Consider the following 23,927-nt stretch of genomic DNA (forward strand, 5'->3'; position numbering starts at 1 on the left):
TAAAAAAATTTCCAAGAATATTAAAAATGAAGTATATAAAAACAACATCTGAAGTAAATACACAGTGATAATCGAAGCACTATGCTCCGCCGAGTTCCACATGGAGAACCAAGCAAAGCTGATAAAGTCAAGCAATCAGGATCCCTAATGTGCCTTTGGGTAGGTACACTGCTACAATGTCCTGAAAGTAAAACACTGGGCACTTAGAGATGATGTGGGTAAAAATGCTTGCTGCCAAGCCTGCCAAGCTCGGTTTGACCCCCAGAATCCGTGTGGTGGGAGGAGATGACTAACTCCATTAAGTTGTCCTCTGACCGCCATACACATGCCACGGCACAGCCACAAAGGCCGGCTCATGGCGCCCATGTTCATCCAAAATAAATACTGTAGAAACAGAACGCAGAGAGAATTGAAGATAAATTACAGTGCTTTGTGTGGGAACTGTCTCAGTAGATGTGGGGGCAAGGCTGCCACACAGAAGGTAGGGGGGAGAATCTAGCAATGGCATTCTGCTGTGGTTCTAGGGGTACCACTGCTGAGTGGTTGAGATCCCGTAGTCTCACACATCAGTGGTCCACATACAGTTAGAGCACAAGAACGGGAGGAATGATCTTATCTCTTCCTCCAGTCTCTCAGTTGGCCGGTGACAGATGAGGCTTGGCATTAAACAAAGCCAGGGTCCCAGATGACATGAAGGGCGTCAGAGCTCAGAACAGCTTTTGAGGAAGGCCCTGTAACACACAGCTGTTTTCATCTGAGCCGCACCCCCGCCTCATGATTATTGAAAGGTGTGGGTTTGTGGGTGCCCCTCTTCTCCTGAAGAAGGGCTCCTTCCTAGTTATTATTCGATATCTCATGCCTGCTGAGCCTAAAGAAAAGATTTGGTACAAAATCAGGAAAACATAAGTCCTAGGATGGCAGGGATGATTTTCAAACTAAGAATTCTCTGGACACGAGAAAAAATTATAGTACATTATACAATTGTACTAAGACAATCAGATCAAAGAGGCTTTATGCGACTCCATATAACTATAAAATTCCTATCTTTAACCCAATGTTGGCATTCTCATAAAAATAGCAAACATATCAGATCCATCATTTTTTTTTTTTACCATTGACAAGAATCCAGGAAGTCTCCAAAAGTAGAATTGTTTTCTCACTTAGAGATGCAAAAGCAGAGTTGGAAGAACATCTTTATATGTCCTCCTTATTATAAAGAGTTATCTATTTTGTTGAAGAGCTGCTTTGTTTGAGCATGAAGATGATGCTGTCATTCAAGACATTAAAGTTATTTGCAAACAGAGAAAAAAATAAAATATAAAATCCAGGGAGGGTTGTGGCCATCATAACTGATGGAGTGTCATCAATGAGGAAAGCTGGCAGACAGGGCAGGAGAAGGCTGCCTTGGTGCTTCTTATTTCCCTGCATAATTGAACACTAATAAGAAGCTAATAAATACAAATTTTATAAACTTTGAATTGGAAATTTGAAAATTAAAAAAAAAAACAACTTACAAATAAGCAAAGCTTAGAGCTAGAGACTGAGTGTTGTACCACACTCGCCTCACGCTTGCTCAGGCCCTCATGCTGGCAACAAAAGGTCTGCCTAAAACTACATTGATGCTGTTGCTATCATTTTTCCTGCTGTTACTTATTATCGTTCTTTCTCTCCTTTCTTTCTCCCTCCTTCCTTCTCTCCCTCCCTCCGTTCCTCCCTCCCTCCCTTCCTTCTTTCCTCCCATTGTATTTTGCCTTTTTAAATTTTTCTCAGGCTGGCCTGGAACTCACGATCCTCCTGTCCTGACTCCCAAAGGTTGGGATTACAATCATGAGTCACCATATAGGCTCTTGTCGATTTATGACTTCGTCCGTCCATGTGCTCCCTCAAATTAGAATTGCTAATGGACAGAACAAAGTGATCGGTCTTCCAATTCCTTCTAAAGTTTGCCTTTGTTTTATTTGCTTTGGCTTTCTACCATTTAATACAAATGAGCAAAAAGGATCATCCAAACAGCAGCAATGAAAACACTACAACATTAGAAACTAGCAAATGTTTATAACCCAGTGAGTTTGGAGCTGTAATGGAAAAGATTCCGAGAATATGAAGACTACGGATGCAGGTGAGTTCTTTCCCCTAGAGACGGGGCATTACAGGCAGCACGTTGCTAAATGTCTAACCACTCTCAATACTTAAAAAATGACTTTTCTCATTGAAAGTTTTTCTCAGCTCATAATATCAATGGGTTTTATTACAGTTTTGGAGAGGAGAGGAGAAAAAGGAAGAAGAGGGGAGAGGAAAGGAAAGTAGGAAGATGGAGGTCTTTCTTATTTATCAGATATGAAAGTCAGGCTCATGAAGGTTCAGCAAGCGGAAAAACCTAGAGACTTTTGAGATTAGTTATCAGCATTCTCCAGCCAACAAGACATTCGAGGCACCAACCAAAGAAGCTGTATATACAAGTGGAATTCAGTTTGCCTGAGGTCCTTCATCTTTAATATAAAAACAGTCAAGTGGTTCGCTGTGGTGAGGAAACCCCATCTGAAAGCAAAATTTCTTTCTTGGTTAAAGGAAGATAAGGAAAAATTTCTCTCCAAGGGTGGAGAAGCAGCATTACCCTGAGTTGTCTTTGCCAATTCAGTCGTCCGTGGAATCTTAGTTGTGAAGATCACCTGGGTAGAATGGTCTGTTTCTTCTAGGGAAGAACATAATAGGATGCCTTGTTTTTAACCATCACCATGAACACAACAAAGAGCAAAGCAAAAAAATCACTGACAGCTCAAACTATTCACTACCACTTTTGTAGTAACTTCAAGGGAATGCGTATGTGGATGACTTGTTATCTTTGTTGCCCTGTTATTTTAGTGATTATTATAGGACTGACGAAGCAGCTTTGGAGCAGGATCATTTTGCTTTGATGTGGTTTCTTACACTAGGGATTGAACCCAGGGCATCATATATGCTAGGCAAGAACCTTACCACTGAGCTAAAGGCCCAAGATAGCTGTTTGATGAGGTTGCTATCCTTGGGTGCAGCCAAAGTTTGAAAATACCTTAAATGTTGATGTATCTGTCTTTCTGTCTCTTTTTCATTCCACAAGTTATATGCAGAAAATAAATAGGTCACGTGAAAAGATGTTTATTTCAATCATAGAAGAACTATCCTTTTATTTTCTATATGTCAAAATGAAAATTATGTTTACTGATATTCAGACACGTTTGCCCTGGTAAAATATCCTCATATTATCCTGAACTTATTACATCATAGTGAAAAAGCATATTCTATTGTTTATTCTGCCACCTTAAAAATCAAGGAAATAGCTGATTGCAGTCATAATACCCTCTTTTATTCTTTCTGTCCCAGTTTATTCTCCTGATTCAATTTTTGGGAAAGAGATTTGTGATAGTTGGCAGGTAGTGGCTCTTTCTTGAGTAAATCAAAAAGCATATTTTAAAGGGAAGTGGAAGTGAGATGATGTATATTCCGTGGTAATTGTCAGGTCTATTTGCTCATTCCATTTAAATTTTCTTCTTTCAGATGGACTTCATTTAAAATATATTCAGCTGCTTCCTCTCTCTCTCTCTCTCTCTCTCTCTCTCTCGTACACACGCATACACAATAAAAACACAGACATAGAGTGATGAATTTACTTTAAAAGGGATAAAGCAAGGACAAGAAGAAGACTATTGAATGAAAGGAGTCTGCAGGGCACAAGAAGGGGAGGACTGAGGAGCCAACGAGCATGATCTGGGGAAGTTCTGCATCATTTTCAGTCATGACTCAGCAAATATGTCTCCACAACTGTGGGTATACTTATGTTGAAATCCTCAAAAGCAGGTCCAGATCGTACATACGGCTTTCTTGTCTGATCCACCGTCTTCAGCGCGCAGCCTATAAGCTCTGCGGGTACCCTATTATAAAATCCTCTCTAGATCACTTGTAGTATAAACAGAAGAAAATGCCATGGAAATAGTTGCTTTGTGATACCATTTGAGGGACAATGGCAAGAAAAGCACCTCATCACTTTCAATACAATTTTTCAAAAGGTTTTGATTCAGGAGAGCTGACTATACTTGGAACTTGACTACTAAGATGCTTGTAGATATTCGTACATAAAGCCATGCAATGGGAAAGTTAAATAAAATGAGCATGGAACTCTAGGGGCTCTCTTTAAGCACTAAGTCCCTTGTGGAGAAAAATAATGTTACCCCAGGTGGTTTGTAGCTCCTCTTGACTAGGTCGTGGTGAAATTACAGGTGTGGAAGAAACGTCCTGTGTCTCTAAGGGTGCTGCAAAAGAAAAGTACTAGGTTGGTAAACTTTTAATCAAAGCCAGCAATAAACTAAAATGGTATGTCAAGAGACACCTTCATTTGAAATATAAGAGGGAAAACATCTCACGAGTGAGGAAATAGAAAGTTGGTGTGCACAGGACTCTCAGAAGAAAGCAATGGAATGTTAGTATCATGGTTCTTAATGGTTTTCTGCCAGGAAGCGCAATGAAGGATATTCTGTTTGGTCCACTGCACAGGAGATCTGGTTAAGATGAGGACCTAGGACTTACCACAGGGCAGAAAACCCTGACGGCTCTTTGGACTGGAGAGGGAGGGGGAAAGGAGTGGGGGGAGGGGGAGAAGGGTGGGAGGAGGGGGAGAAGGGTGGGAGGAGGGGGAGGGAAATGGGAGGCTGGGAGGAGGTGGAAACTTGTTTTTTTTTCTTTTTTTCCTTTTCTCAATTAAAAAAAAAAAGATGGAGTGTGGTTAGGGCACCTTCCTGGTCTTCTCCAGATGATAGCTGTCTCTCTATCACCCCAAAGCAGAGAGGATTACAAAACTGTTGGGATGAGCATTTTGAATCTGTTTTGGTTTAGTTAGACAAGCAAATCAATGACAGTTTCATATTTTAACCAAATTATTACTTTCCTGCATCATCTTCTAAGTGCTGACATATGCTGGTGTGTTGCAGCAGTGCAACCAAGAACCATGAAACTAGCAGGAATATGAACTGGACAGGAAACAGGGAAAGTGGAGTCGTGGAGATAAATGAGGTAGATAAGGAAGGCTTTGTAATGAGCCTTCCTGGACTTCTCCTGAGAAAAACCTTCCAACACTGAAACCATGCTTGTCTTTACTTGAAACAGTGGTTGCAGTGAGAATGACATTATGAAATGAACTGAGAAGAGGAGGCTCTCGGATCATTCGAGAAAAGCCTGTGATCTTGGCGGGAACAAAGCAAGCAAGCAAGCTGGTTGGTTAATATAAGAGTAGCATTACCTATGGTTGGCTTTGGTGGCTCAGCTCTAGAGGTGACAGGAGGCAGGACTATGCCAAAAGTAAACCAAAGAAACGTTATGAAAATTACTATAACAAAGTCAAATTATTTCTCTTCTAGATATAGTTACTTATAAACTTGAATATCCTTTAAGAACAATGATAAATATAAGAAAGCTCTACTAGATTCTACTCAAGGAAATTAGCTAAATAAATCTTTATTTTGTTCACCAATCATCATTTTGAGGAAAACATGAATGAGCAGGCAACTTTTTTTTTTTTTTTTTTTTTTGCCTAAAACCCATAAACCCTTAAGGTTATCTCAGCTATTAAGTAAGCTGTGTAGTTTCAGCATAATCTCTTTAGGAAAACATTTCCAAAGCAAATAAAGCTATTATGTAAGTTTTTCTCTATTTAACCAGGAAAAACTTTTAACAGGATTATATAATCGAACTACCTCTAAGAAAACATGTATTTCATAACCATACTTTTCTATATATCACAGCATGTCTATCTATCTACTAGGATTTTGAAAATATAAATATACTTTCTAAGTAGGAAAATCAGATTTTTTTTTTTTTTTTTTTTTTACCAGTTTCGCTATGAGAGCTCTCGGGATCTGTTTTATGGGAAAGTTGTTCATCTGTTGGAACTGAAAGAAAAAAATTATAAAACACTGCATGGTATTGGAGTGAACATAATCCTCATATGTCAAAAATCCATAAAACATGAAGGATGTAAAAGCTCAAGAGCCACGCTTTAGAAGAAAATGACCATTTTTTCCAAACAGAAGCTATGACTTCCTGGAGGAGAGTGTGGTTACAGTGAACAGAGAGAAAGCTGGGCATAGTTCATATTGAATTCTCCTTCAAAAAGGAAAAGAAAGAGAAGAGGAAATGGATAATCTAGACACAGGGAGGTGGGCTTCCCTTAGGTTGTTTTCAAAACTTTCAAAAAGAAAAGTGTTTGATCTGAGCTGGTAGCTGCCATTTGATGCTCACTAAGATTCAGTTAGCAATAGACAACACGTTATGCTAGGGGAGTGAATGAAAGGTTCACAGGCTCACTATGACAAAAGACAAAAATCTCAAGTACCTATGAGGGGACAACATTTCATTGTAAGTGACATTCAAAACTTACTGTGGAAAGAAAAGGCAAAAAGAACTAGTGATTGGCCATTAGACAAGGCTGCGTGTGAAATTCATGACTGTGGTCAGGACAGAATAAATGCTGGACAAACACACTACTGCCAACTTCCGCCATCTTCAGAGGCAAGGCTTCTTGTGTACTGGGTATTATGCATGCCTGATATGAGACTACCCATAGGTTCAGCTAAATAATAGACCAGCTCACATATGTTGGTGACATGCTGTCGAGTCTGAATGTTGTCTTCTATGTTCACTAAATGGAGCATGTTGGCCACTGACTATCTTACTGGAAATACCAGAATGATATCCTCTTGCTCATATCAGATCTCGAATTTAAAACTTAGCAGGATACTTCTTGATCTCAGGGCCTTCTATAAGGAGGCCCTGCCTAGGCCTACTTTCTAAAGCAAAGAGTTCCTCCCACACTGAGGATTTGCAAAACACCAGTGTCTCTGTGGTAGGCAATGTGATTTGTCTTGTATCTTATCGGAAGCTTGAAAAATTAGGATTGAGGCAGGAGGATGATGAAGAAACCTTCACGCTTTGAGGCAGCTAAGCACAATTTAAGATAGGTTGTCTAGAATGGACATCCCTGTTTTGACTGGGGAGAGAGGGCTGGTTTACCTCACATGTCACATCTGTTCTTACTCCAGGCTAGTACTGACTCAATGACAGCTGTGGAATTTGGTACACTGAATAATTAAATAAAAACTTCACTTAAACTAGGCATGGTGGCACATGCCTTTAATCCCAGCACATGGGAGACAGAAGCTAGAAGACTTCTATGAGTTCCAGGTCAGCCTGATCAGAAGATTCATGAGTTTAAAAGGAAAAAAATCCAGAGGAATTTGAAAGTCTAATGCTTTTACTTATTTATATACTATAGGAAAGAATCAGTAGTTCACAAAGTTGAAGAAAATCCACCCCAATAGCAAACTTTCCTCCTTTTCCACTTGGTGTTTTGGGAAATATATTTCCAACTTTAAATCAAACTCAACATTTACTTGGAGGCTGAAGGAAGAGACACTGGGATTTAGCTCTGCATAGACCATGAAGATGCTAAGACTGCAATAAATGCATATTAATCCCAGTACTAGGCTAGACAAGGGAGAGCTGGGATTGAGGCAGTAAGGGGAAGATGTGCTCCTAACAAACCCACCATACTGTAAACACATTAGTCGCTGCTGCTTCAGTGAGCTGAAGCCTTCAGAAGCGGCTGATGTGGATTCCAGCTGCTACTGGAGGCACTTTCCTTCTCAGTGTGAAGTGGTGATTTAATACACTGCGGAGCAAACTCACTAAAGCAGGTGAAGTCAGGGGAAGGGACAGCAGAGACGTGACTCTCAGGAAAGGCCTCAGAATCATGTTCCTACCTGATACCCTGCAACTCAAGTCATAATTCCCTCTTTGTGGCTTTGATCAGTATATTAAATCAAATGAGATTAGAATCCCTAAAGCCTGTCCTGCATGCTGAGGGCATCTCATAAACATAAGTGATGGTGATGATTTCTTTTAGATGGCAGTTTTGATTTCCTTATATTTCCTTTAGTATATTGTTACTATAGATAATTACATTAACCAATTTATCATTAATATCAACCATCGAATCAATTATGTGAACCATCTTTTTAGGTAAACTGGATCTCTCTAAAGAAAATGTAACTATCAAGGAAATGTCATATGGGGACAAGTGTAAAATGTGTACACATGGATGCTTCATTAGAGTTCGTGAAAAAAATCAAGACACTACTGTTTGAGAAAGCTGATAGAATATGCCCACGGGCTGCAACCACATCACCCATCTTAGAAACGTAAAACACGTAGACACTGTGGGTTTTTCATCTCAAGACTCCCTGTTTCTCTGTTCTAGCTTCATGGCTTTACAATTAGCATGAGAGGGGCCAGGGCTCCCACCCTTTGGAGGACACTGCCTAGGCTTTCCTTGCGCTGCTTACTGGACCTCCTTCCATCTCCTTTAAGGCAGGTTAGCATCTGTTATTAATTCCTATCGTAGGTTGTTTTAGTGGATTTTGACAAAGAGTTCCATGTACTCCAGGCTGGTCTCAACTCGCTATGTAGTTGGGGCTGACTTTGTATTCCTGATCCCTTTGGGTCCAGCGCCCAAGCACTGTGACTGTAACTTTTCTTTTTAGTGCTAGGGACTGAACCTAGGGCCATGGGCATGTCAGCCAAATTCTCCATGACTGAGATACATGCAACCATTCTCTCCTATAGCTTCATCAATAGTTCATATTTCTCTTTCCGTGAGTTCCTTCCCCTCTACCTATAAAATATTCAAGTGTTCCAGCAACCCTACCTAAACCCACCCACAGTAAAGCAAACAACAAACTTTGGTTCTAGGAAAAACATTCTGTTCTTGGCATAATTCTCTCCATTTTCACTGAAATAATAGCTTTACTAAATGTGCGATTAGAATTTCTGAGACACCTGTGAAAATAAAAACCAGCAGGACGCATGATAGAATTAGCTCACTGGACTCAGCTGTTTCAGTGCCTGTGTGTGGGAAAGCAGGATTAGCTTAAATACAAAATAAGATGCTTACCAGATTTAGTGTCTGTCACTTCAGGACTTGGTGGCATTTTTGGTTTGGAAATAGTGTGCTGAGATCCCCTAGGAACTGAAAGAGAGAACTCAGATCATGAGCCGCTAGGGTTCCTTGTTTCTTAGTCATGCTAACACATCAGTCCTGATGGGGAATAAGCTTCAACTGTAATAAAGAACAAGGTAGCAGTGATAGACAGTCAGAAAAGTGAATAATATAAGTTTTAAAATCGATCGGGTAGAAATCCAATGAAAGTTACTTGTTGTTGGAAAATGAAGTCCAAGAAATTACAACATTTGACATCATCAGGATAAAGGGATAAAGAGTTTTTTTTTTTTAATCTTCATATGAGAGGATCCAGGAATTAAGTTAATAGAGGGCTTCTTTTTCTTTCAAGATATGCTTGCTTGACTTGGGTTGATGACTGGGGTCATATTAAGCACTAGAGTTGAGAGTTGCCACAGACTCAAAGGGCCAGGCATGATCCCTGTGCCCAGACCTCAGGCTTTAGAAACTCCAGTTGTTTGGGTCAGATTTCGCTTTGCTTCTTATTGTTAGTTGTTTCCATATATTTACATCTCAAAAATATTATTGTCACAATAAAATTTAGTAATTAATATGAACAGATTAATAATACACAAAGTAGGGCAAATTTTTAATTATTAGTGAGATATAAAATATAGAATAGTCTTTGAATCAGTTTTCTTAAAAAGAATAAGAAGCAGAATCAAATATTAGAGGTCATACCTAGAACAATAGCAGAGATCCTGAAATTATTTAAACTATTCCTGGTAGGATTCAAGAATTACCACCTAGACCAAGGCTAATATTGATGCTAACATTTTCTTTTCTTTCTTGTAGATCGTCAGTGACAGTAACGTTCCTCCCCTGTTTAGTGGCTAGGTCATTTTTAGGAGCAGGACTCAGGTTAGTGGAAGCACATTGTGGGACAGCAGAAAGGCCAGGAAAAGAGCCTAAATTTGTAGGAAAAAGGGGGTAAGCAGCTCCTCTAAGGAAACCCACTATTGGACCTCCCCATCTGAAACAGTAAGAGGTTAGGAAAGCTTTCTGGATTAAACTCGCCTAGTTATGTGCTTTCTGATGAAGTCCAGAAATAATGATAAATACTTTAGGTTTCCCAGAAAGGAAGACTTCTTTGACAACAGCTAAAAACTGAAACTCATTAACTTTAAGTCTTAGAAGTTAAATCATAAACTTGGTAATTACCTGGCGGTTGTGGTGGGATTCTTGGGCGTGGTGTTGTTTTGAGCTTGTGGGGAGTACCAGGTGTCTGCATGGGAGCTAAAAGAAAGACAAAAAGATTCACAGATTTGGAGCCCTTGACCCTTTCCAGAACTCCTGTGTTTTCTAGAAGCTCAAAGGTATTTGCTGAGTGACTGAAGATAAATAAACTCAGTAATTGCTGTCCAAAATCTTCAGAGAGCTGCAAAGGAGAGGGAGATCATGGATATAGGATAAAAGAAACGGATTAAACATACCTCAAATTTCAGCTTACAGAAGAGAACTGTTGTTGTTTTAGAAATACCTACTTCAAATCCTTTTAAAATAGGTTAACAATGAAGCATACAACAACCGTCATCTCATTACTAATCTGCGTTATCATAAATATGCAGGGGTATTCTTTAAATATACACACGTCTTTTTCAAACAGAGAAATTACTATGATAAAAATTCAAGCAGAATGATTTAAATAGCAAGTTGGATGGGAAAAATATGATATTATTGCACAAAGCACAATTCTAATGGTTATAGTGATGAAGAACACTTGAACACCAAAGAGCTTCTCTGCTAAGCCGCGTTCCTTCGCTGGCAAAGATCCAAGGAAGGCTCTAGAGAAACTGATATAAAATTCATTTGTTTTCTTCAGTGAGAAGATAAAAGTATATAAATAAAAGTATATCCCAATAATGGAAAGGAATTATCAGGCTTGGGGTTGAGCCTCTGAGAACACTGCCTTCAGCGGAACTAAAATGTGTGTGGGAAAAACAAAGATCAAAACGCACAAAATGATATCCACAGTGCCATGCAGTTTTAGATGTCTTAAGAAAAACATTGCTGAAAGTAAGAACTATTTGGCATTGGACGTTTAAGAAGAAGAAACAAACTGGTGTTAATATCATGTGGTTTGAGAACTTTAAGAATCATTCACCAAGAACAAGTTGCTAGACACCGGAAGTTGGTGTGTGAATCTGCAGGGTTGATTGACTTCTTCCTGGTAATAAATGGGAACATACAAGATACACGGTGGTGTTAGGGCACGTCTCTAGCCTGTAAAGAGATCAAGACCAAGATACACAGGAAGTTACTTCGGTTTAAAATAAGCTGGGGGTTTAGAGCATCATTAGCTAATCAGGGCCAATGGACACAATCTCTACCAAAACCGACACATGCTTAGGAAGTGTTGTAATCCTAAAATTAATTATTTGAATGTATTAGTGATGTTGTGGTGCAGGCTCCCTTCTTCCTGAGGTCCTCACTGATGTGCCATTTGCTTTCCCCACCACAAAAGACCATGTGGTGACAAAAATGTGTTGAGAAGCAATTCCAAATGTCATCTGATGACTGGTGGCCAAACATGGAATGGATACCTGTGATTTCAGCACTTGAGGGTTCGAGGTAGGAGGAGTTCTGGGCCGGCCTGGGCTACATGACAAGTGTTTGTTCTCACAAAATAAAAGCAAAAACAAGAGTAAAAAAAGAATCACAGGTAGTACATAGAATTAGACACTCAATATCATGTTAATAGGTTATTGAAAGAATTTTTGGCAGTGGTAATTGTAATGATATGAGACAGATCCCATTCATGTAGTCAATGAAGAATACAGGTAAGAAGTCAAACTGTACCATTTATTAGGAAACATATTTAATACGTGCTTTAGAATATCGTGATGTAAATTAATATCCTACCTCCATTGGAAATAGAACCATATAAAGTATTTTTTTTTTTGAGAAAAGGGTATGAGGCAAATTATCTTACTATGTATCTGAAGTTGGTCTTAAACTCTGTCTTCCTGTTTCAGCCTCATAGATTGCTGGGGTTATAGACATGAACTCCATGCCTGGCTTAAAAATAGTTCAATGACATCCAAACATAAGCTTGGGCCTATTCATGGTTAATTCCTATTTCATGGGAAACTATAGGTACTGCAGAAATTTTATTATCCATGAAGGTGATTTGCTTTCATTCAGATCAAACTCCACCATCAAGGAAAACTTTATGACTAATAGTTTGATACCAGTTTTTCTAATACCAGGGGAAGGATATAGGAGACACCGGATTATTGAAAGAAGGAGTGAGCAGTAGTGAGGCCTCCGAATAATGGTAAGAGGATTGATCAATACCCCTTTATGTGGATTATACAACAAAATCTGTTTCTGTCAGTATTGTATGATTTCAAACATGAGTAAGATATCTCAAAATACTTTGCAGTTACAAAGATGGTCAAGACAACAAAGTAATTTAAATATATACATATATGTGTATATATGTATATATGTATTTAAATAGAATATAAAATATTTTTAAATATTTCTATTTCCTGAACTAAAAACTACTAACACTACTAATTCTTACTATTTCTTGAACTAAAAACTGCTAAAACTACTAAAAGTAGTGGAGAGGTAATTTTCAACATTATGTTAAAGATTTACACATTGCCATTTGAGAGAGAGATTGCTGATGACAGACAGAGAGATGTTATGTCAGAAAAGTAAGCTCACCCGTCGAAGGCTGAGATGAATGATAGGCAGGGCTTCAAAATGGACAGGTCAAGTTGTTATTTTACAAACACTCACCTCATATATGAAATGCAAAATAGTGTATTTACCAGGTTCAGTCTGAGGCACATCTGGTCTGAGTAGGATTACAGTTTGGGAAGGCAGAGGTGATGTTTCTATGGTAATTGAAGGAAATTATACTGGGGTTACTATAGTGCTTGACTGACTCAGATTACAGACAACAGGATGGTAACAAACAGATGTCAAAAGAAAAGAAAAGAAAATGGCTAAATTTCAGGAAATCAGCGTTTCCATACTTCTTCATAACTCATTCTATTTAAAAAAGGATAGATGTCAGATTGTAAAATACTTTTGAGATAAGCAATATCATTACTTCAAAAATCTCCACCTCTTTAACAATGCTCAAATGATATATTCAATAAGAACTATGAATGTGAAAAGGTACTTTTAAATTATAGCACAAACCATTTAAGAAGTATAGACTTTCACTTGGATGACAGATATCAAAGAACCAAACATGTTAGGTCAACATGATGGAAAGACTGTTAATGGGAAGTACATCTCTAGGTCAAGAAAATATAAATAGATCACAAGCCTCAGCCAGATAGTGGTGAGCTGGCAGTGATCAAAATACTAGGGAAAATGATATATTTTATATTCAACAGTTTGGCTAACATAAGAATAGTAGGAGACCAAGATGATGATGCTACATGAAAAAACATTTTTGGACAATGATTATGAACAGGAACAACTAGGAAGAAAATTCAACGACAGAGAAAGCAAGTGCCACATGAATTCACAATGAGGGCGATCATGAGACTCTTGAGTGATGATGCAATGAAGACACAGAACACAGAGATGTGCTGCTGAGGATGTCATTACCTAGCAGGGTCTCAGGAAGCTCAGACACATGTGTAAGAGACTCCACAACTGTATCAAAACAAAGGAGAATGAGTTTAAAAATGGAAAGACGTTCAGCTCCACAAGTGTTTCTTGAGTGTCTGCAATCTCATTCTCAAGAATTAATGTCATAATATTATAGACAAGACAATGTTTTTTAGACAGGACAAAAAGGAGGAAAGTCATATTTCATAGTATTAAATCTCTAATATTCATATTTTATCAACAACTGGCTTTCAAATGCGATTATGCTTTGATCTTCAGATACGAACAAATATAGACTTTTTGTTTCAAGGAGTATCAACTATCACGTTAATTCTAAGAATGCAATTGTCTTAGAGTTGCTGATGTGCGTGGCTCATGGCTAAAGCACATACAGAAACATGTGAATCCCTAGATTGATCCCCAGTAAGGGGCGGGGTGAGAAGTGGGTGGATTGATAGGTGGATTGGAAGTGTAGCCCTTTAAATCTGTTCAATCAAGTATCAGAGTTTATATAGTAGAATAAGTGAATCATAGCTTGGAAAATTTTACCACTTTCTGTCCTTGGCTCCTCTGGCCTGAGCGGTTCTTTGGTAGTGGTATCTACATAATCTGTTTCACCTGGTGCTGGGGAAGAAACATGAAATGGCTGGTTAGTGGTGGGCAGGGCAAAGCAGGTTGTTATGAAACCCTGAATTTAATTGAAAATACAGGTTAGGTATTTAGATTATGAAAACTGCTGCAATTTAGTAGAGTAAAAACGAAGTGATGCTTGCTGTGTGGGAAAAAAAGACAGATAGGCAGATGTACACACACACACACACACACACACACACACACACACACATGCATAGAAACACGCACACACAAATAAATGCCTTCCAGGGTCCATTACAGCAATTATTACTTAAAGTAGAGTAGGTAATTTTACTTTCTTACATATTTTTGCATAAATATTTTAGTAATTAAAAAGTCTAGGATGAGTCCTTTGGAAACCTGAAAATGAAGCCTTAACACAATCTGAAAAGATATATTACATGTAAACATATATTACATGTATTACATATGTGCAGATTCACATGTACATATACAAAGAATAATCAGAATTTAAAAATTATGAATTTCATTAACTGAGTGGAAACTATGAAACTTGAATTGCAATATAGCATATACTAGCTAGCATGAGTTACTACATTCATGATGGCTCTAAAGACCCACCCATTGGATAGACATAGAGGAAACACGAGGAGCGGGTGGCTATGAATTGTCACAAAGCATGATCACATCCAATGATGCATCTTGCAATGAGATGGAAAAGCACATAGTCTTGAGTTCCCACTGGGAACATTTTTACCTATTGTCTTCTGGGATGACTCAGTACTATACACAACCAATTCCAGGTCATCAGAAACTAGGAAATCAAACAATGGTACAACTGGTCAAAGATGTGCTGTTGTAAACATTAGGCAAATTAGACAAACTAACTATTCAGAAGAGTTTTGGATACCTGGTAAGATTGAGTGACCTGGTTCTGATAAAAAAAAAACCATTGCATTGGCTAAGCACTAAAGGAAACCCTAATAACTGAGTTGAATCCATGACATGGTAACTGTTTTGGCTATTGTAAATAAACACACCTTAAATCTTTAATAGGAGCACTGAACTGTCATCTCATCTAACTAAAAGACATAATAAAGAAATCATAATTTATTCTTTAAAAAAGGGAGGAAATAAAATGAATGACATAAACAAACAAAAAGGTCTTTTCTGGACTCTGATACCTAAGATTCAAAATATTGTATTATAATTATATCAAAGTCTTCCAAAAAAATGGAATCCAGTTTTTCAAAGCTAAGCTTTAGAGAAGAAGCAGTATTCTTAATATGACATTTAAATTTTGTTTGTGACTTGAAAGTCAGTATGTTTTAAAAGATTCTCTATATTTAAGGAACTTAAAAAGAATCTTTACTAAAATGATGTTTTGATTCTTCAATGGTTACAAATGAACTAGCATTCTTTAAGGTGGCTGAGCACACATTTAGTTCCCTGTTTAATAGAACCACATCTTTATAACTGTGGATAGAATTAAGAAGGAATATAATCAATCCTCAGAGCTTTTGCTGACTGCTTAATCAGTTATGTGAATGTTATCCAAAAGATATAGAGCAAACTCAATGAAACAAGGGTAGATATTTTGTATCTAATGGAATAATAGAAGATAAAGTATTACTAATTTAGCATCAGTGTGCAATCATAGAAAGAGGAGATTTTATATTTGAACATATAAACTCTTACTGAAGTCATATAAATCAAGCAATTTACCAGGTTGACTTTGTGTCATTTCTATGCTTGGTGAAGTCACTGGTTTTAAAACAAGAGTTTGCAGTTCAGTGAGAGCTGGAAAAAGATGATTTAAGTTAACTTGTAAATCTTCTTTTTTAAAAAAAATGATAAAAATTGACCAATATTTTACACCATGTAAAACTGAAAATGGCATGAAATGCAAAATCTTATTTGAACATGGACACAACATAAGCCAGCATGAGCCAGGGCCTATTCACATGCTAATATAGTTACCTCTCACCTATAACTGCAGAAGTAAACAGTTGTGATGAAGACTGGATGGCCCACAACATCTGAAACTTTTACTATCTAACCCTTCTCAGACTAAAATTGCTGACTCCTGATTTGAAGCATCCTCCTTGGGAAGACATTATTCGTTCATTACAGAACATCACTAAGAGTTTCTTTAGAAATCCAAGACACAGAGTTCATCTGTTAAGTAAGGAATGAATAATATAATACTACCCAGCAAAGAGCAAGAGCCATCAGTAAGCCATGGCGGAGATCATCAGTGATGTAGGAACCTGGAGCTTCAGTACACAGCTTATTGTTAGACAATAGGGATACCTCATGACTTAAAATGAGAGTAAGAAGCAGAGCACACTGATTTGATGGGAAGTAAGTTGTTCAGAGGGAGGTTATGTCTCTTAATTACTGTAGCTTTATAGGTCTCACCACCAAAGAGAGGAGCAATAGTGTGGACCAATTGAGTTTTAAAAAGAATGCCATAACAGATTGGTATCTGCCAGTGGTTCCAAGGATGGCTGATAAATGACAGGTAGGTGACACTGGAGTTTCCGTGACTGACTACAAAGTATGAAATGCTATCCTAGCCACAGTCTTACAAAGTATGAACAATGTTGGCATGACAGCAGATGGGTTTTAACCAGCAAGAAAAAACATTCTCTGAATGTCACAAAATCATTATCCAATGTTGTTTCTGGAGACCCAGTACTAAGAATATCAAGTTCAAAGCCCAGAACAAGAACATGAGAAAATTTAACACCCACAAAATTCCTTAAATTTTCTTTCAAAACATGAGTTTCAAATGACAAATATGTTTTTAAATTCTAGAGCAGCACGCAAACGGTTGCTTCCTAAAAAGTTGGTCACAGTAGACCAAAAATGTTGTGGGTAATAGTTAACAACTTTGACCTTGGCTACATATTTCTTAATTCTATCTACTTTAGAGGTTCCTAGCTACATGGTTTTCTGGTTGTAACTATTATGGATCACAGCTTTGGAAATTTTCTTAGGCAGTATGTATAAAAGTAAAAAGGAAATAGTATGTTGTATTTCTTGGATGCTGAAAAAATTTCTGCCTATATAACCAAGGCCACAGCAACAGATCTTATATTTCAATGCTAATATGTAACCATGAGTAAATAACGCTAATCTTGCCATCAACTCATCTTTCAAGAAAAGAACTTGATCCAAACCAAGTTACTTGGCGAATTAGGAACATATTTTCCCAAGCCATGCTCGTATGGGAAGCTCTTTAGGGAGCAACTGTTAAGTGGACCCAATGACTTGGTTTCCTTAAATGCCACGAGAACATCAGCTACCCATTACTGGTATGGTTTTGGGACCCATCTATGACAGACTGCTAGCAGCCCTCAAAGCAGGCATTCCACATTTACCCGACTTGGACTCAGACATATCAGTACTTGCTGTGGTTTTAGGTCTGGGACGTGGACGGCGGGTCCGCTGTACTTTAGGAGCTGAAGGAAGAAAGTTGATATTAATTTCATGCTGCTGGTTTTGAAAACAAAGATTGGGGTTAAAATACCTTTCCCTGAAACTTAGGGCATGTATGTCTTTGGTTTAAAATATTTTCTATTTTTTTAATCACCAAAGATTCTTAAGAAAGAAACCTAAAATATAAAATTAAGTCAATGAATGAAGAGAGTCATAGATCTCCAATCTCAAACAAAACTATAGACAAACTCCAGGTAGTAGGACCTCAACTTGACACTGAAATTTCTCAGGATTCTCAAGAATCCATTGCCCCATGATACTGCTATAGTTTACTCTGTCTAGGTAAGATGTTGACATTAATAGCTTAGTTTGAAATTCAGCTTTAGATTGAAGCCCTATTTAGACAAAAATACACTACGCATTCAAATAAGGTAACAAATATAGCTATCTTCTAGGTCCATGGGTAGCTTTTAAAAGAGGTAACTTTAAGAACCTTTACTTTCTCAAGAAGCAGTAGCATATGAATTTGAAGAGTGGCTGATGGCAAGAATGAAGCAGATGACAATGAGATTAGGATGGTAGTGGAATGTGTGGGAAACAAGCAAGACAAAGCATTCCAGAACACAGTACCATTACCTAATGTTGATCTTTCAGGAGCCTTGGTGCTAAGACTGACAGGTTCAAGGGCTGTAGCAAGAACTAGACAGAAAGGAAGAAAATAAACCAAAGACAAGTTAAAAATTCACTTTTAGGCTAATTTTGAGATTATCTTCAGTCTCAAACTAACAGAAAAAAGACAATTGCTTTTTTCATATTTGGCTAACTTATGCCTATGTGCCTAGTATTTCATGGCATAGACTTGCAAGATGGCAGGGTACACACCTAACTTTATGTCACTGTGCATGGGATGATCTTCTAGACATTTCATTGCCTGTCCTTTCATGACTGTGGAATTGTGTTGGTCAGGTTTTACATGTTTACAAGGTAGATTCCTTTCTGACTACACTAAAGAAAGCTTTAGTAGTCTTCTTGAGCTTCTATAGAAAACAAGATGGCTACATATATTTTTTTTTGTCTACTGTTTTTTTTTGTTTGTTTTTTTTTTGTTTTTTTTTTTGTTTTTTTCGAGACAGGGTTTCTCTGTGGTTTTGGAGCCTGTCCTGGAACTAGCTCTTGTAGACCAGGCTGGTCTCGAACTCCCAGAGATCCACCCGCCTCTGCCTCCCGAGTGCTGGGATTAAAGGCGTGCGCCACCACCGCCCGGCTTGTCTACTGTTTAAATAACTATATAATTAAAAGTTTATTTGTTGGAAAATATGAAGACAAGCCTTTGAAAAATATTCATCAAAATCTCAAGACGATCCTTGATTTAAAAAGACTGTTGAACCTTCTAGAAAAGGAGTCTCTATCACGAAAACCTAGAGTTTGAACATTTCAAGAGCCTGCCTCTTTGAAGTTTAACAACTTATTAAAACCACCATTCTTCAAACTATCGCTCCAATGTATCACAAAGGTTCCAATATATCCAAAAGCATTCTGAATAAAGAATCATATTTTCACAATTGTCGAAGGATACGTAGCATAAATGTGAGAGATGGAGATTCACATGGAAACACGGTATTAGTCAGCGCTCTTTAGACCTGAACGTGATCACCTGTCATGACGTTGAGTAGTGAGTGATACGGCAGTTTGATGTCCTGAAGTTAGTCCATGCAGCGTGCTCAGAAATTCAACTAATAACATGGCATAGAACTGAGGATGACTTTAAGACAAAGACTGCAATGGAGTGACAACAGAGGATGAAGGTGGAGTGGTCCTAAGATGCAGAAGCACTGGTGGATGGTATGGTGGATGGTATGGTGGGTGGTATGGTGGATGGTATGGTGGATGGTATGATGGGTGGTATGATGGGTGGTATGATGGGAGAAACACTGCTAGCGGAAGGACATGCATTCTCATTACCCACAGTCGCAGGAGCTTCCGTTCTAAAAGCACTGGGTTCAAGCTCTGTAGCAGCAACTAATTAAAGGCAACGAAACAAACACGTGAGAATTCAGCATGACAACAACACACCCTTCCTGGAATAAGTGGAGAGCGAGTTTAAGAAACCGTCTGTGATTTAGTTGGTTATTTCATGATTTGGTCACTTTCTGCCCCAGTAAACATGTCTTTAAGAAGTACTAAGTTGCAGACTATACTTTGTGCTAAACATCTTAATAAAGTCAAGGTGATATTCCTCTGGGTATGTGGAGTACCTCATTCCAGCTACTGTTGACTGACCTAGAAATTGTAGACATTTACCACCAAAGCTGCACAGATACTACTTCTGTGATCATGGCCTTTTATATGGAAGCTTTAAGAAAATAACATTTCTAAATGTGTGCAGAGAGAGCCAACAGTTTTTCTGTATGAGATGCAGCCGAGCATAAAGCAAACGAGTCACGTGTCTCCTGAGAAGTCATGTGTAAGGTTGGGCTGAGATCTCGTGTGTGACAAAGGTACTCAACAAAGCAGGACAGGAGCTATCTCGTAAGTGTGCTTCTGAGGGGGACAGCTCTCTGCCATCCTTAGGGAAACAGGGTGTTTTAGCTGGATAGAAAGGCCACTGATGCTCTTTGGGTCAGATCCAAACTTCTCAACCGCTCATTCAAGAACTTCCCTTGACAGCTCTCAGGGAATTTTCCCATCACAGTACTACCTGTGCCATTGTGACATCTTGTCTTCAAGAGAAGAATGTGTAATTAAATCAGCAGTAACAAATTATGTATGTGGTGATAGAGATGATACTAATGCAGAGAACACAAGTAATGCAGGACACAGGTCCCTAATGTTTCTCCCTATATACCCAGCAGTGGTGGCAGAAACAAGTCACACGGTGCCTTCAGCCACATGAGATAATGCTTCTACCAATGGAATTCCTCATGGCTTCCCCAGAGCTGCTACAAGTCCCCTTGTGACCAGAAACTTAATTTACCAGGTGTAGTTAGAGGAGCCTCAGAAGTTGTTGTGGTTTTAGGTTTGGGGCGTGGACGACGGGTCCGTTTTGATGTTTTAGGAGCTGAGGAAAGAAAATCTTCAATTATAACAAAGTCTGTAGTTCAAAAGCTGTGGGGGCAATGGTGCCAAATTTAGTAAAACTTATCATATTTTAGGCAATTCGATTTTCAACTTATTAATTCAAAACTTTGATCCATATTTCCTTGTTTCCCTTTATAAGCAATGGTCTGTTGGCTAGGTCAATGGAAAATGGAAAACATAGTGGTTAGGTCGAAGAGTGAAAGGAAAAAACAGAACTTTAGTAAAATAAATGGGTTGAGGAGGCAGAAACAGTAGCACACACCGTAATCTCAGCACTTGGGAGGCAGAGACAGGAAGAGTACTTGTTTGAGGACAACCCACCTGAGATACTTAGAAAATGTGAATCTGGACATAGAGGGAGAACCACTCTCCACAAAAATGCTGAGAATCACCGCTAAGACATGATGGTGGTTGAGTATGACTGATCAGGAGTTCTTGACAGTTTGTTAAAGTAAGACCGAGCATATAATTAACTGAAAGGTCAAAGAACAAATGTTACATGGTAAGGGTGAATGGATGAATAGTTAAATAGGATATCAGATTTTTAGGGAAACTTCTCGATACTATGGTAATTGTTAGAAGTATGAAATCTGCTTTTCAGAGTCCCCACAGGACACACAAGGACAAAATTATTGCAAATGATTACAAGCCTGACAGACAACATGAGGCAGGTCTGTGGCGGGTTTCTCGAGAGCTCTTTGCATGGTTGCAAGCCTGACAGATGACATGCGTTAGACCTATGGCGGGTCTCACAGGAGGTGAGATCTTTGAAGTGCCATAGTTTTCAGTTCTTTTAGAATGAAGATTTTTATAGACTAGCAAACAAGGTGATGGGGCCACCACAGAAAGCGGAACATGTGACGATGACATGGGTGTCATGAGTTTGACAGTGACAAAGGAGAGGACATAGCCAGGGGCACAATGTGTTATTACCTTTTGTTGTCACCCAAGTCTCAGTTCCGAGTGTCACAGGTTCAAGTGCTGTTGTAGGAACTGAGCAAATGGATTAAAATAAATCAAAGGATCGCTTTAAATAATTGAAAAGTAAAATCTCTTCACTCTGGATCTTCCTAGAGTAATATTTGCATGATTACAAGCCTGGCAGACAACAGGAGGAAGGTCTATGGCAGGTCTCACAAGAGGTGAGCTCTTTGCATGATTACAAGCCTGTTTCTATGACAATGCACCATCCTTAAAAACCATTAAACTAGAAAAGCAAGAAGTTGACTCCTGAAGAATCTGTCATACCAAAGTCAGGCACCTATTTTTTCATTTGTCATTTTTAATAATAATAATGTTACAATTAATCAATTATTCAATTACTAATATAAATATTTTACCGATATTAAAATTATTAACTGATCAATAATATAAATAATTAGTATTGGTAGTAATTATTAATTATCACTGGTTAATTAATAATCCAAAATGGACTGTGGACACATTGCTTAGAGCTCATATTTGGAAAGGAAATGAGCCAACAACACGATAAATTGGCGAGGTTCCTTCATCACGCACAAAGAAGGAGTATGCCTTTATGAGAGAGGAGAGGTGCTGATGTCTGCCTGACCAAAGACTGGCTGAAGTATGAAAGGATTTGCCTCCCACTTTAAAGGGGAAACTCCTCCACAGCAGCATTCCTGAGACTCTGCTCACTCTTCTCATTTTGTTCCCCTCCTTTCTTCCTGCCAGTCATGCTCTAATGTGATTTCAAGACTCTACACTTCTTTAACCTTTAATTCCTGACTTCAAATATTTAGGTACCTAACACTTACATTTACACCCCCAAAATTAATCTTGCACTTGCATAGATTTGTCCTATGCCATCTTCAACTATATTTATGTACAAAGAAGGTTTCCACTCTGTCTTACAAGTTTGAGAATCAAGATCTATCCCCCCCACCCCGTTTCACTCCAAAGTGTTAGTAGGAATAGGAGGAGATAGAAGGTAATTAATAAATGCTTTTTTATTTGAACTGGGTTTAATTATCCTGACGAAACTGTATTTTTAGGACATAAAAGGAAGTTATAAGAATTCAAGGTGACTGAGAAGCTTGCGCACAGGAAGCAGTGGGGATCCAGCTGTTTGCAGACTTCCCTCACTCAGTCTTGTCTGCTCAGCAGCTGCACAGTGGAGCTCCTGTGCCTCTCCCTGCCCCTGATGAGCAGCTTTGCTCACATGGGGATACACTGGAGGCTCTCAGTCGTTCAGATAACTTCCAAGGCCCTGCTAGGTCACACTGCTGAGGTTGGTTAAACTGGGTGCATATGCTTTACCTGGCTTGAACTCAGGTACTTCGGGTCTCATTATGGGCTTTTGTTGGGGAGGTGGATGATGTTTTTGTTGTGGTATTTTGGGAGCTAAAGGAAGAAAAATACTGTATTACTATGTATTTTCATTATTTATGAGTCAGGAAGTCACAGAAAGTGAAAAGATGATAGCTTGTTGGCTTTTTATCATCTAGTTTTTTTCAATCATAAATTCTATGAAGAAAGAGGGTACCATTTAATTATAGAAATAAAGGTTAGTAATTATTATCTAAGTTTCATAAGGTGGTATGGCTGGAACAAAACTGGGTAGGAACCATGCCTAAATTTGAAGGGATAGTAGACATTTTCACTACTTATGATTTGTGATTTATAATTTAATCATTCAAATATAGAATATGGTTTCTATATAATTATCATAATAAGCCTTATTAAATAGAAATGAAACAACAAAATATTATGCCAGCAGAAAAAGGGAAACATAAATGTGCCATTGGCCCTTGGGGCTCCATGGCTTTTCTTTGTAGCTGAGACTTTTGACACATTTGAAGTCCAGCCACAGTGACACCCCCTTAAAACAAAATACAAAACAGGACACACTTCAAGAAGGCAACATGGCAGATAGACGGCCCAAAGAAGTTTCATGTATGACATTTTAAAAGCAGATAATTATGAAGTCTTCATAATTTTTGGATGAATATGTCTAAATGGCTACAAAGAATGATCCAGCTGCCACATGAAGTAAGATTCAACTCCCTGTGTGTGACAATGAGGAGAAGACCTGTTACAAAAGCGGCTTAGCAACATTACCTAGTGTTGTGACTGGGGCCTCAGGTGTAAGGGTGACAGGTTCCAGGACTACAGAAGGAACTGGCCAAAGACAACACAATAAGCCAAGAGATTTAAAATGCATATTTAAATT

General features: G+C 38.4%; 1 protein-coding gene across 1 annotated transcript in view; it reads right to left on the reverse strand.

Moving 5' to 3' along the window:
• LOC121461753 (ABI family member 3 binding protein) overlaps positions 1-23,927 on the reverse strand; it is a 213,048-nt gene that overhangs the window by 34,398 nt on the left and 154,723 nt on the right. The window contains exons 23-28 of the mRNA XM_041673008.1: positions 10,205-10,279; positions 8,978-9,052; positions 5,859-5,918; positions 5,270-5,317; positions 4,206-4,286; positions 2,615-2,692 (exon numbers count right to left, since the gene is read on the reverse strand). Of these exons, the coding sequence (XP_041528942.1) occupies positions 2,615-2,692; positions 4,206-4,286; positions 5,270-5,317; positions 5,859-5,918; positions 8,978-9,052; positions 10,205-10,279 (417 nt within the window). The remainder of the gene's footprint in view (positions 1-2,614; positions 2,693-4,205; positions 4,287-5,269; positions 5,318-5,858; positions 5,919-8,977; positions 9,053-10,204; positions 10,280-23,927) is intronic.

This window comes from Microtus oregoni, unplaced genomic scaffold (assembly GCF_018167655.1).
Source record: "Microtus oregoni isolate MIOR12 unplaced genomic scaffold, Mior012 000023F_ref0000262, whole genome shotgun sequence".
Lineage (NCBI taxonomy): Eukaryota > Metazoa > Chordata > Mammalia > Rodentia > Cricetidae > Microtus > Microtus oregoni.